The sequence below is a fragment of the Neophocaena asiaeorientalis genome, unplaced genomic scaffold (assembly GCF_003031525.2).
Source record: "Neophocaena asiaeorientalis asiaeorientalis breed wild unplaced genomic scaffold, Neophocaena_asiaeorientalis_V1.1 scaffold524, whole genome shotgun sequence".
NCBI lineage: Eukaryota > Metazoa > Chordata > Mammalia > Artiodactyla > Phocoenidae > Neophocaena > Neophocaena asiaeorientalis.
In genome coordinates, this window is record NW_020172144.1 from 2445853 (window position 1) to 2458884 (window position 13032).

At 35.0% G+C, this 13032-nt stretch overlaps 1 protein-coding gene across 6 annotated transcripts in view; it reads left to right on the forward strand.

The window, feature by feature from the left end:
• Positions 1-13032, forward strand: part of AKT3 (AKT serine/threonine kinase 3) — a 368454-nt gene that overhangs the window by 257574 nt on the left and 97848 nt on the right. For all 6 annotated transcript variants that reach the window (XM_024754282.1, XM_024754297.1, XM_024754306.1 and 3 more), the window contains 2 exons: positions 3577-3699; positions 12531-12659. In XM_024754282.1, coding sequence (XP_024610050.1) covers positions 3577-3699; positions 12531-12659 — 252 coding nt within the window. The remainder of the gene's footprint in view (positions 1-3576; positions 3700-12530; positions 12660-13032) is intronic.

A 13032-nucleotide genomic window follows, 5' to 3' on the forward strand; every position in this document is an offset into this window, starting at 1 on the left:
GCTTTCTATTTTATAACTACACATTTTAGTGGAATTATTTATATATCTGGTTGTTCTAACCAAATAGTGATATTCTTTCAGATTGGTACCATTTCCTCTCATTGTGTCTGCAGCTTTTTCACAGTGGTTGTACCGAATTGGTGTTCAGTAAGTTTTGTTGCACTTTATGAATTGTTTATCTGACTACTGTAGTCTCAGATTTTTTTAATTGATTCTCTAGTTGCTGCCAGAGTTGTGTACTTAAAATTATGCTAATTTTTTTCGGACTTTCCTGGTGGCACAGTGGTTAAGAATCCTCCTGCCAATGCAGGGGACATATGTTTAAGCCCTGGTCCGGGAAGATCCCACATGCCGCGGAGCAGCTAAGCCCGTGTGCCACAACTACTAAGCCTGCACTCTGGAGCCTGCGAGCCACAACTACTGAGCCCATGTGCCACAACTACTGAAGCCTGTGCTCCTAGAGCCCATGCTCCGCAACAAGAGAAGCCTGCACACCACAACAAAGAGTATCCCCCACTTGCCACAACTAGAGAGAGCCAATGCGCAGCAACAAAGACCCAACACAGCCAAGAATAAATAAAATTATGCTAAAATTTTTAACCCAAATGTCTTTGACACTCCTTATCTACAAAATTAATCTCTAAACCATATCATAGCAGTCAAGGTCCTAAACAATCTGGCCTCATCTTTGTGGGGTTTTTTTGTTTTTTTCTTTTTTTTGCTTAAGTTCTGTCATTATCATGGATGTGTATTATTGTTCTTCAGCTACATGCCCTCCCTATGTGTTGTTTCCTTGCCATTACTATTTTTTTTCTTTAGCATTAATTTCTTCTACATACATCTATTAATTACCTCCTATGTTGATGGACTATACTAGGCTGTGGTCAAAATATTAAGAAGGATAGAACTTGTGGTCAAAATATTAAGGTGGATATTAAGAGGGATTAATTTGTTCCACATACATTTATTAATTACCTACTATGTTGATGTACTATTACTAGGCTGTGGTCAAAATATTAAGATGGATAAAACTTGCACTGTTTTGTATGCTTTCCTTATATTCTCCATTTGTGAAAAATCCATCCTTCAAAACGTGAGATGCTACCTTATCTGTGAAGTCTCCTCAGATCATTCCAATAAAGATTAATCATCCTTTGCCTCCAAAGCATTTTTAATATTGGAATTACAGGATTTCTCATAGCTCTCTTGTTTTTTATCTGTGCATATATCTCCTTCATCGGGTTGAATTTCTTAAGGTCAGGGATTATGTCTTAATCACCATTATATGCCCTCTTTTTCTCTTCCCAGTGTCCAATAACAGTGACTTTAACATAATTGATGCTCACTAAATGGAAAGTTGGTTCAAAGCCAAGGTAGAAACTTAGAAGGAATATTCAGAGAAAATCAGGAGAGTTGTAGTACCAAAGCCAAGGAATGTTTATAAGAAGGAGAGGGTAATAAGTGATGTTCTAAGCTCCAGAACGAGAGGTTCTTGGTTGTGTTAACAGGAATAAGTTCCATAAAGTAGCAAGGGTAGACATCAGAGGAGAGCAGATTGAGAAATAAATAGAGTTCTTCTCCTTAAGTAGCTTTTTTTTTTTAGCTGATATTTTTACAGAAATTGGCTGGAAGACAAATTGAAGATTTATGGTCTAAATAAAGATCTAGAAGCCTGCATGTATTATGTTGATTTAGGGAAGATCTATATCTTTTGTGTTGTAGATGAGTGGGTACTAGGCTTGACATTTGAAGAAAATTTAGAAATCTAACTACTACTTTCATCTCATTAGAAGACTACCATAAATCTGGGTCACAGGGGTTCCTTTGTCAAAATTAGTTATATTTCGTATTAAAGGATGACAGAAATTACTTTGACCTAGAAATATTTCAGAATGATGATCCATGCTTCTTTCTACTTCCTGTCTTTGTTTGAGTGGTAGAGCATTAATAACATGTATGTACCTGTATAAAATGAATGAATTTTGAAGCATATCCCTGAGTAATTTTATACATTGGTTTGATTTTTGGCATAGTATATTTGGTCATTTATAAGACACATTGAACATTTCAGAGTGCCTTTTATATTTGGTGGTGTGTCATAGTTTTAATTGACCTCATTTTTTTTTCTTGGTATTAACATAAAAAGTTGGTGGAGTTGCAATCAACAGCATCTTAGATTTGATAAAATATGACAATATAGTAGAGAGCATTAAAGTTTAGAGACTATCTGCCAAACATTTTAGTTTTACTATAAGTAATGTTGAACCAGTCTTTTTTGGCAATAGTTACATGATATTACCTCTTCTCTCTTTACTATGACAATGGGTTATGTATAAATTTTATCTTAAAATAATGATAAACTCTTAAGTGGAGTTGGAGGTGGGAAAAGGGAAGATGGAATCTATAGAGAACCTCTTTTATGTTACCTAAATTATGATTTGGTGTGTGAGAAACAAATCTCAGTTAACCATAATTCTTATAAATTTGTAGAAGCAGTTTGTAGAAGTAATCTATGTGAAAATATAGTTAATTTCTGATCTTGCAGTCAAGAATACATTGACTGATTGGTTCATTTCTTTAATCAAAGACATGTATTGAGTACCTACTGTGATACTCGGCAGTGTACTCAGCACTGCGAACCATCTTTTGTTGTTCCTGGTGGATTTCTTAATACAGTGAAACAGTACACAGAAAGGTCAGTAGTCAATTCATAGTGCCTGAAACCAGCTCCTTCCTCATATACATTATTGAACTGAGAGCTGAGACGGGCAGTTTCTTAAATAAAGAGGCTGTCTAAATGCAGAGCTGGATGCTTGACCACAGTGAGAACCCAATAAATATTTGTTGACTGTTGTTAACAGGAAATGGATGGGCTTATAGTTTTAAGTGATTACATGAGAAAAGGTTGGTGTCATAGTTAGTTATTATTGAAATAGGAAGAGTATGCATTGAGAACTATTAGGGGAATAATGGGAGCTTCTCAGTCCATTTTGGGCATTACTAACATAAATTGAAAATGTAAAGCCTCACAGTTTCTCATTGCAGAAAACATGGATTTAAACATTGAAAACATTTCTAGAGGTATCATGATGAATCAAGAGTTGTAGAATTTAACAAGTTCACATAAATAAGGTTCCACAAATCAGCAGTCCTTCCTTTGAAATCAAGTGTAACTCAGATAATTAAGTCGAAATATTCCATCTATGCTTATGTGCATTTATTTTAATAAAGTCTCAATACCTAATCCTTGAAAGAGTGAAGCAACAGTATACTGAGTGGGAGATGTAATCTGATGATGCATACTTTTTCCTCTGGTAACTGAAGGTTAAATGGGTAGCAAGCAGAATGCCTTAAACAAGATTGGTATATTGATTAAAGTGCTGATTTAACAGCTCGCAGTCTCCCCTTGGAAACCTGGAAAAGATAAGCCAGCTGCTGTCTAAGACTGCTCAGTGTCCGCTGAGAGTACACTATCTATCATCACAATATGGTGATGAGAGGTGTTTTATGTTTGTGTTAATTTCCCCCACTAAATCAGTAATTATTACAATCCTGTCCCTGCTGTTTACTCTGCAGCTGTTTTTCCATTTGTCGAGAGAGAGGGTGTTCTCTGAGGACCGCACACGTTTCTATGGTGCAGAAATTGTCTCTGCCTTGGACTATCTACATTCCGGAAAGATTGTGTACCGTGATCTCAAGGTAAAAAAGAAAAGTAATCAGAATTTGTTTTTGCAGAGGCTGTAGGGACAAACACAAAGTAATTACAAAGTTACACAGTTTGGAGAAAAGCAGATTTAGTTGGGAAATAAAACCACTCTGTTTAAGAATTTGGTTCACTGTATTTGACAGGAAATTTCATTCACTGATAAATGTGTAGTAGTTTTATGTCCGAGTTTTTGACATGCTAAATAAGTTCTTCTTGACTGCTCTGATCAAATATGATCTATCAATAATAGTTTCATTTTTCTGAAAGTGTAATGAGTAATGTTAAACATCTGATTATAAGTCAAGTAACTTTGCAAGTGACATTTTAAAATAAATTTCATTATTCTAACATCCTGTGATGTATTATGAAGAAATTTTTATAATAAATAAGATTACTTGGGGGAAGGAAAATATTTGATTTGGTATTAAATTTTTAGTGGGTTTAAATACCTGAAGCATTTTAATATAGCCTTTTATCAATTTGTTTAATTTCCATTTGAAAAGCACTGTATTTCTTTTATCAGTAATAGTGACTTTATTTCTCTAAGTTTCTTTCTGTTAAGACCCTCAGAATAGCTCAGGGATTGGCAAACTTTCTGTGAAGGCCAGATAGTAAATATTTTAGGCTTTGCTGCTCTTACAGTGTCTTTTATAACTCCTCAGTGCTGCTGTTGTACGGTGAAAGCAGCCACAGACAATATGTAAATGAGCGTGTCTGGCTGTGTTCCAGTAAAACTTTAATTACAAAAACAGGCAGTAGGCAAGATTTCACCTACAAGCCATATTTTGCTGACCCCCGGAGTAACTCATAAAAGATAGCAGTAATTCTCGTGACACTGTTTTGAATTAGATTGGTCATATTAAGGAAATTTGTACCATGACACACTCTGAACAAGTTCTAAATGTGACAATCTTACTTTCTTAAAAAGTAAATCATATGATAATCTTGACCTATTAAAATCTGACACAGAATTGCTTTATTTATCAATTACTAGTTCATTTAAAATATGATTTGTAGAGATAGAAGTTATACTAGTCTTTTATGAAATTCTGTTTCTATGAAATAAGGTATATATTTACATATTATAGCACATAAGAGAAATCACAATTATCCCCTCACTCCCATTCCCTCCTGTTTAAACACCTGTGATTCTTAAGTTATCTAATTATTTAAGCAGTTGTCTAAGTTATTTTAAGATGTTGCTATCATATACATTTGTATTATGAATGATCCCTAAGAAGTAACTATCTCAAAAAATATTATTTTACATGATGACAGTGAAATATAGTATGTATTTTTTTAACATCTTTATTGGAGTATAATTGCTCTACAATGGTGTGTTAGTTTCTGCTTTATAACAAAGTGAATCAGCCATACATATACATATATCCCCGTATCTCCTCCCTCTTGCGTCTCCCTCCCACCCTCCCTATCCTATCCCTCTAGATGGTCATAAAGCACCGAGCTGATCTCCCTGTGCTATGTGACTGCTTCCCACTAGCCATCCATTTTACATTTGGTAGTGTATATATGTCCATGCCACTCTCTCATTTCATCCCAGCTTACCCTTCCCCCTCCCTATGTCCTCAATTCCAAGTCCATTCTCTATGTCTGCATCTTTATTCCCATCCTGCCCTTAGGTTCTTCAGAACCTTTTTTTTTAGATTCCATATATATGTGTTAGCGTATGGTATTTTTTTCTCTTTCTGACTTACTTCACTCTGTATGACAGACTCTAGGTCCATCCACCTCACTACAAATAACTCAGTTTCGTTTCTTTTTATGGCTGAGTAATATTCCATTGTATATATGTGCCACATCTTCTTTATTGTTTTATTTCTTAACATATTATTGATTAAAGAAGCTATAAAACTCTGTTTTTAGGAAAAATGAACTATGCAACTGTATCTATATCAGGGATGATCAACTAAGTGCCCAAATAGACCAGAGATGGATATGAATCAACAATATGATTATATTTAGCCTGCAGCTTTTTATAGCCAGGAGTGGCAGAATTCAGCATCCCTATATCTGATGTCTGAATGGCCAAATAATCCTATAATGTTTAAATGTCTTGAATCCAGAGTTTTAAAAAAGAATTTAGTTATATGGTATGATAAAACATAAGTTATATAGCATTTCCAAATTTACTTAGAAGTAGTTAGCTCTTCTCTGCCTGATCTACTCCCCCCCCACCATTCCCACTTTATATTTTATGAATTCTGTTTGTAGGGAGAAGGGGGAGGATTTCCTGGATTTAAGAAAATGAGAATAATTTTGAAGTACTTAGTAATGTATCCAAAATGCTTAAAGCTGGAAGATGGAATTATTACTCTAAAGAAACAGAAGAATACTCACTTGATTGCTAGCATTGATTAAGGAATGATATAATTGGGATCGTTTTGGTCAGTATCTCCATTGATCATTTCTCATTAATGAATCAACATATTGGTACATTGAAGTTCATTTAATGAGTTTTGTTGCTCCATCCTTTCTGATGATGAAATTAGACTAAATTTATTAAGCCACAGTGCTAATACTTTGTATATGAATACCAGCCATGTAGTTACCATATAAACAGACCACTAACTTTATTAGACAATTAAGTGGCCTCTGCTCTCTAAATTTATTTACTTTTTAATATAACCTTAAGTTAAAGGTCTAAGTAAATGTATAGCATTGGACAGAATCCATGGAACATACACCGAGAAGAATGGATAATGTAAAAAGTCAGACATTCAAAATTTATACGTGTTGTTTGTATCCATATTGCACATGATAGAATGAGATCTTTAGGTAGAGTCGTAGAAATTTAGAGCTGACCCATAGTTTACAGCTGAGCTCATTGAAGACTAGAAGCCGAGTAAGGGATTTACTGAAAGTAATGGACTAAGTTGGTGACATAGTCAAGATTATTGGATTCCATGAATCCTAGCTCCAGGTATAATGTTCTTTTTATTACACCATTCTGCCTTTCTAGAGATGAAATGAACTTTAGGTGGGGGAATTCATTGGATTAATTCTAGGAGATCTTTGTAAATCTAAAATTTGAATAAAGCTGCCAAAGATAAGAGAAGGAATGTTTTAAATATATGTATACAAAATATATTCAAAATAACATTATCAAAAACTGATTTAGGTACCCACTTTGATTTGTCTCAGATTGGTCTCTGTCTTCTCCTTACTAATAACCTTGTGTTTATTCAAATACAAATCCATTTGAGATACTTATGGTAGCTGCACCTCTCAAGTAAATCAGTACCTGTTTGCCACTGACCCATTCATCATTAGAGGCAAAGCCTTATTTCATGTGCAAGTTAATTTAAGACATTTTATCAGTTCATAGTTCCTAATAAATTGGTGTTCACAGCAACAGATAAATTATTGCAACTTTTGTTGTAGTTTAAAAAGTAAGTTTGCATAATTTATCAATACATGTCATGATATTAAATTTTGCTTCAGTAAGGACCCAAATTCTTTGTGATTACTTAGGAAAAACTGATATTGCTTTACAATAGCATAAAAATTTGAAGAAATCTCTCCTAAGACTGTGTCAGTAGTACAAGTTTTTTTGAAAACTTCTTTTCTGCTTAGCTCTTGTTTTTGTAGGTATTCAATATAACCTTTCTTTTCAACGACCATGGCCATCCAAGGATAGAATAGGCTGAACTAGGGACATTTGCAAAGGTACTGATACTGGAATTTCATTAAGAATTAATTTCTGGGACTTCCCTGGTGGCGTAGTGGTTAAGAATCCGCCTGCCAATGTAGGGGACACGGGTTCTATCCCTGGTCTGGGAGGATCCCGCATGCAGCAGAGCAACTAAGTGCATGTGCCACAACTACTGAGCCCATGTGCCACAACTACTGAAGCCCACGCACCTAGAGCCCGTGCTCCACAACAAGAGAAGCCACTGCAATGAGAAGCCTGTGCACCGCAAGGAAGAGTAGCCCCCGCTCGCCGCAACTAGAGAAATCCTGTGCACAGCAACAAAGGCCCAACACGGCCAAAAATAAATAAATATTTCTAAAAATGAATTCATTTCTCCCAAGAGTTTATGACAGGGGGAGGGGCAAGAATAATGCGTAAATTGCTACTGTATTCTACTTGTGGAAAATCTAATCTTGTTTTCTACCTAATCAGAGAATTTAATGGTTATTTTAACCACTTACATTGTTAACGTGAGAAACTGCCAGATAGATTTAGATAATTTCTAAGACTCAGTGATGGCACAAAGGGATGGTTTCAGAGAGCCTTATATCACAGCCCTCCCAATCTTCCTCAGCTCCTAAATAAACCAGCGGTCTGAATGAAACAGTGTGCTTACTTTACATACAGAGTCTCAAGACACATCCTCTAACTCCCACTTCTAACCAGTCACTCTGGATTCCCTCTTTTATAATTTAAGCCACTGCTACTAAGAACCCCTTCCACCTCTAACATTAATGTATACTATTGGGCTATGTTACTCAAGTGTAGTAAATTCTTAAATGTAGTATTTCTTAAACCCCAACCTAGATGGGATCTCTGCTGTTGTATATTGTGAATTCTTTTCCATCTTAGGAAGGTTCAAAGTTTTCCTTTCAGCATTTCAACACACTGTCTTAATTCCATGGTCATTAAGTTCCTGCAGGTCAGCCATGTGACATTTGCAACTTGGATACCCATAAATCTAAATATGCAGTGTGCAGGGGAGGAATTTCTTATTACATTCTTGAGCCTGAGACAGTCTTGGTACTGATGTAACTGTGCTAAAAAGGATTTGTAAGAGTGAGTGAAGGGTCTTGTTTTTGGTATTGCTACAGTAGTTCTCAGAGGCCTTAGGAACTGCTATTATCATTCCTTTGTTTAATCACAAAGTGTCAGCCATTTAATTAAAATGATACCTAAAAGATATATATATATATGTGTGTGTATATTTATCATAGATAGATATTAGAATATATATGAATTGTATATTAGAAAGCTTTTAAAAGTTAAAAACTCTTAAACTTTCTAATAGGAAGAGTTTAATTTTATTCTAGGCACCAGCAAGAGCAGAAAAAGGAGCATAGTGTTTTCTTGCTATATTTTCTTGTTCACAAAGCACAGAGGAAAAAAGATTTCAAAATCTACCAAATCAAGATCCTCTGTCAAATAATGCCTGTCCAATTCAACTGGGTAAAAAATGTTGCCTTTTTTAAATGGAAACTCTAGGATGTCTAATATTTTTGTCTCCTCAAAATATGAACTATTAGATAACAAACAACCCTCTGATACAAATTGTAAGCATTACCCAGATTTGAAGATATAATCTTTTCTTTCAGACTTCCTATTTAACTTCATACGTTGCTTTTGCTGGTAGATGCATCCATTAAGCATAAACATAATGCCCTGCTCTCAATCCCAGATGCTAAGACTGACAGTGGAAATAAAACAGATGCATATAAAGTTTTATAATAGAGAGTACCTGAACAGTCAGTTACAGTATATGCATTTTTCCTTTTATGGTTAAGAAAAGGAAGAAGGAAAGCATTAGATTTAGGAGAGAGAACCAAAGAAAGGTGATTTGTAAATATTTTTATTCCTCCTTTACATAGTGGAAGGGTCCCTAAAAATGTTTGATGAAATATTTATGTTAGTGTCAAATGCACTAAGGAAGTGATTTCCAGGTGTTTTTGATATATCTAAGCCTTTGATCTGCTTTGGAAAGATTACCAGGTGATTCTGTGCATCCTTCACATTTGTGAATCATAACACTGATCGTTCTTATATTTTATGAAAACTTTGTTATGCATTTGCGTAAAATTATTATTTATTTTTTAAACCAGACTGGATATTAAATTAGCCCCAATTTATCTTTATACAAGATTAGATTTGGGGATATCATTTTTTTAAGGTGATATATCTCTGACTGTTGTTCATACTGATGGACAAGTTGTTTTTGTCATTCATGCTCAGCAAAATGACATTTCAGGATGGTGAGAGAAGAAAAATAATTGATGGAAGAAGGTGGACACTATTATAAAATAACTGGCTCAAAAATTGTAAAATATTTGTTTATTCAAAAGAAATTGTTGCATATTAAAAAATGCTTTTTTTGGCTTCCCTGGTGGCGCAGTGGTTGAGAGTCCGCCTGCCGATGCAGGGGACACGGGTTCGTGCCCCGGTGCGGGAAGATCCCACATGCATCACCGAGCTGACAAAAGTGTTTTATAGGGCTCCATTTCTGAACTTTGCTCTTGTATAGAAGAGCACACACCATTTTGATAAATTATGAATCAGCCATTAAACTCTCCATGTTTAATAAATGATCAATACATTTATTGATTAAGTTCTACATTCAGTATCTCATTTAATTCTCAAAACAATCACATTGGATCATTACTGTTATTTACTCTGTGTTATAGATGAAGTTGAGGCACATAGATGTCAATAGGTTACACAGTAAGAGATAAAACTTGAATTTACGTTTAAGTTCTCTGACTTGACTCCATAATCTTATGCACATTGCTCTCTACTGCCTCCTATGCAATATGTTACCTTATCCCCATTATGGTGACCTTTACCCCATCTCTCACAGTCATCCCGTAGGCTGACCTTATTTCTGACTATATCATTGTAATTAAGCTGATTTATAAAACAAGTAGAATGATCAACTGTCCTATTTTGCCTAGAACTTCCCCAGTTGTAGAACTTTAAAGTCCTGCATCCTGGGAGCCCCCCTCAGTTCTAGGTAAACTGGGACTCTCGGTCACTTTCATCCTGTTCCTATTCTTCACTCAAACCCTGTCCCTGCATCTCATTTCATTCCTCATCCCTCAACCCTTGGTATCTTGGAAATGAGATATGAGATTAGAGAATTAGGTATGAATCGGGATATTTAAAAATGTATGTACTTATCGGTATTAAAAACAGTATTTATATGTTGTGATACTTCTGTATCTATCCACTTCAAAATAGTCTCGTCAGAATGTGGAGAATTAGCACATTAGCGCATACTATCATGTTTCACTTTGCATGTAAAGCACATAAAGCGAATTGACATAATATACACCAAACACATTTTATTCAATATTATTATGTATTATTTGACATTTTTGTAAGAATTTTTGTGTATTATAAAAGATATAGTATTTTAAGAACTTAATATGGTTTGCTTTTATATGTTATGATGTATTCATATGTTAGAACAATAAGCATATTTTTAAAAGTTAAGAAAAGAGCATATATATTTTCATTCAACAAAACAACAGACACTCCGGTATATACTTCTCTTTCTTGTTATGGCAAGGTAGGAACAGGAGGAAGAAGAGAGTGTTGTTTGAAAGAGAAGGAAAAAGGGGAGAAAATCAGAAACAGAAAGAAGAGAAGGGTTTTCAAGGCAGAAAGAGAAGTAGACAGATTCTTGACGTTCCTGATTGTTTTCCCTATTTAGGACTTACTGCCATTTGTGCAAATTGGGTTTGATTTGGGGGTCCAGTTAGTAGAGAATCATGAGGAAGATGCAAACTCTCTGAATTTAGATAAAATAAGAGAACTTTCATTTTTGAAAGGTTTAGCAATATATTTATGGTTCATTCAGCTCTCTGTAGACAAGTCAAAAACAGACTCACTTCTCTGAAGTCTATGCAGTGCACGAAACATATTGAGCATTGAGTTCAGTTGGGTAGCACATTTAAGTTCTATACTGAAGGACGTGTACTCTGTCTGAGCTTGCTTAACTGTATTTAGTCTCTGGTTTATAAGACATTGGATAATATGACAGAGTATACCACCATCACATTTTATATGGTTGTTGTCTGTTTATGTTCTTATATGGAGTTCTATTTTGAATTTGATACTGACTTCAGAGTTTGGGTAGGCGCCTTCATACATCATCATGTTAAGGAGGAGAATAATGATCTATTCCTTAAGTTAATTATCATTCATCCTGCTACTGTTTTTTTTTTTTTTTGTGATACGTGGGCCTCTCACTGTTGCGGCCTCTCCCATTGCGGGGCACAGGCTCCAGACGCACAGGCTTAGCGGCCATGGCTCACGGGCCCAGCCGCTCCGCGGCATGTGGGATCTTCCCGGACCGGGGCACAAACCTGTGTCCCCTGCATTGGCAGGCGGACTCTCAACAGCTGCGCCACCAGGGAAGCCCATGCTACTATTTTTTTTCACGTGTCTTTTGTGAATGCATTTCTGCATTACGTCTTCTGCATTATGTCTTCAAGATTGTTCTTTTTGTATTAATGGATTCAAACAGATTCCAACTTTATAATACCTGTGCTATATGTTTTCATTAACTGTTGAATGTTTGACTTTCATATTCTTTTTATGTGTAAAAGGGTTGGTAGTTCTTTATTACAAAGAACTGTAAAAGAGGATATTGCCTTACCTTACAAAACAAGATTTAGGTTTGATTTATAACCACCACCAAAGTAACATTTCTGTGAGTGAATATTTTATCGTAGCACCAGACTCCCAAATGAAATGGTTGAAAACCATCTGCATATATCCAGAAGAAGATGCTTGTCTCTTTGGGATTGTTTAGATCACAATTTATTTTAAACAGGAAAAAAGAGGATTGATGTTTGCTTTGGGAAGTTAATTAGGCTTTACTTCTCAGAACTTATGCAATAACAGCTCTTATTCCTATGGGTTTAAAAATCAATTTATTATTGTGAAGTATTTGATAAAATGTTTCTTTTTACACATGAGTTAGGAAGCTACATTCTATTAACTCTGTGTCCTCTTTCCAAAATATCTTACTCAACATTCAATTATTTTTCAAAACAGTATTTTCCTATTTTTGAAGACTATAGAACAAATTATGTTATCTTTCTTACTACACAGTTGGAGAATTTGATGCTGGATAAAGATGGTCACATAAAAATTACAGATTTTGGACTTTGCAAAGAAGGGATCACAGATGCAGCCACCATGAAGACGTTCTGTGGTACACCAGAATATCTGGCACCAGAGGTAGGCTATGTTTCCATTCATAGAAAAAAATAACACTGATATAATGTTTTGCAAAGTAAACCATTTAAGCATTAAAAAAATAGCAGTGTCTACTACTTTGACCTGGATTTCAACACGAATCAAATCTGTTTTGCTCCCACTTGTTCAACATGGTATTCTAGGGCAAAAATATATATAAGTTAAACTTTATAAACTATATAAGTACAAGGATACTGGTAACTACAATAAAGTCCATTTTTATTTCTTGGCCATGTGTGTTTTATTTCTTGATTATGCCTATTTTATTTCATTTATTAAAATAGAATAATTGAATGACTACAGCAAGAATGTGAACAGTTTTATGAACCGTCTTGGATTTTCCTTAGAAACAAAG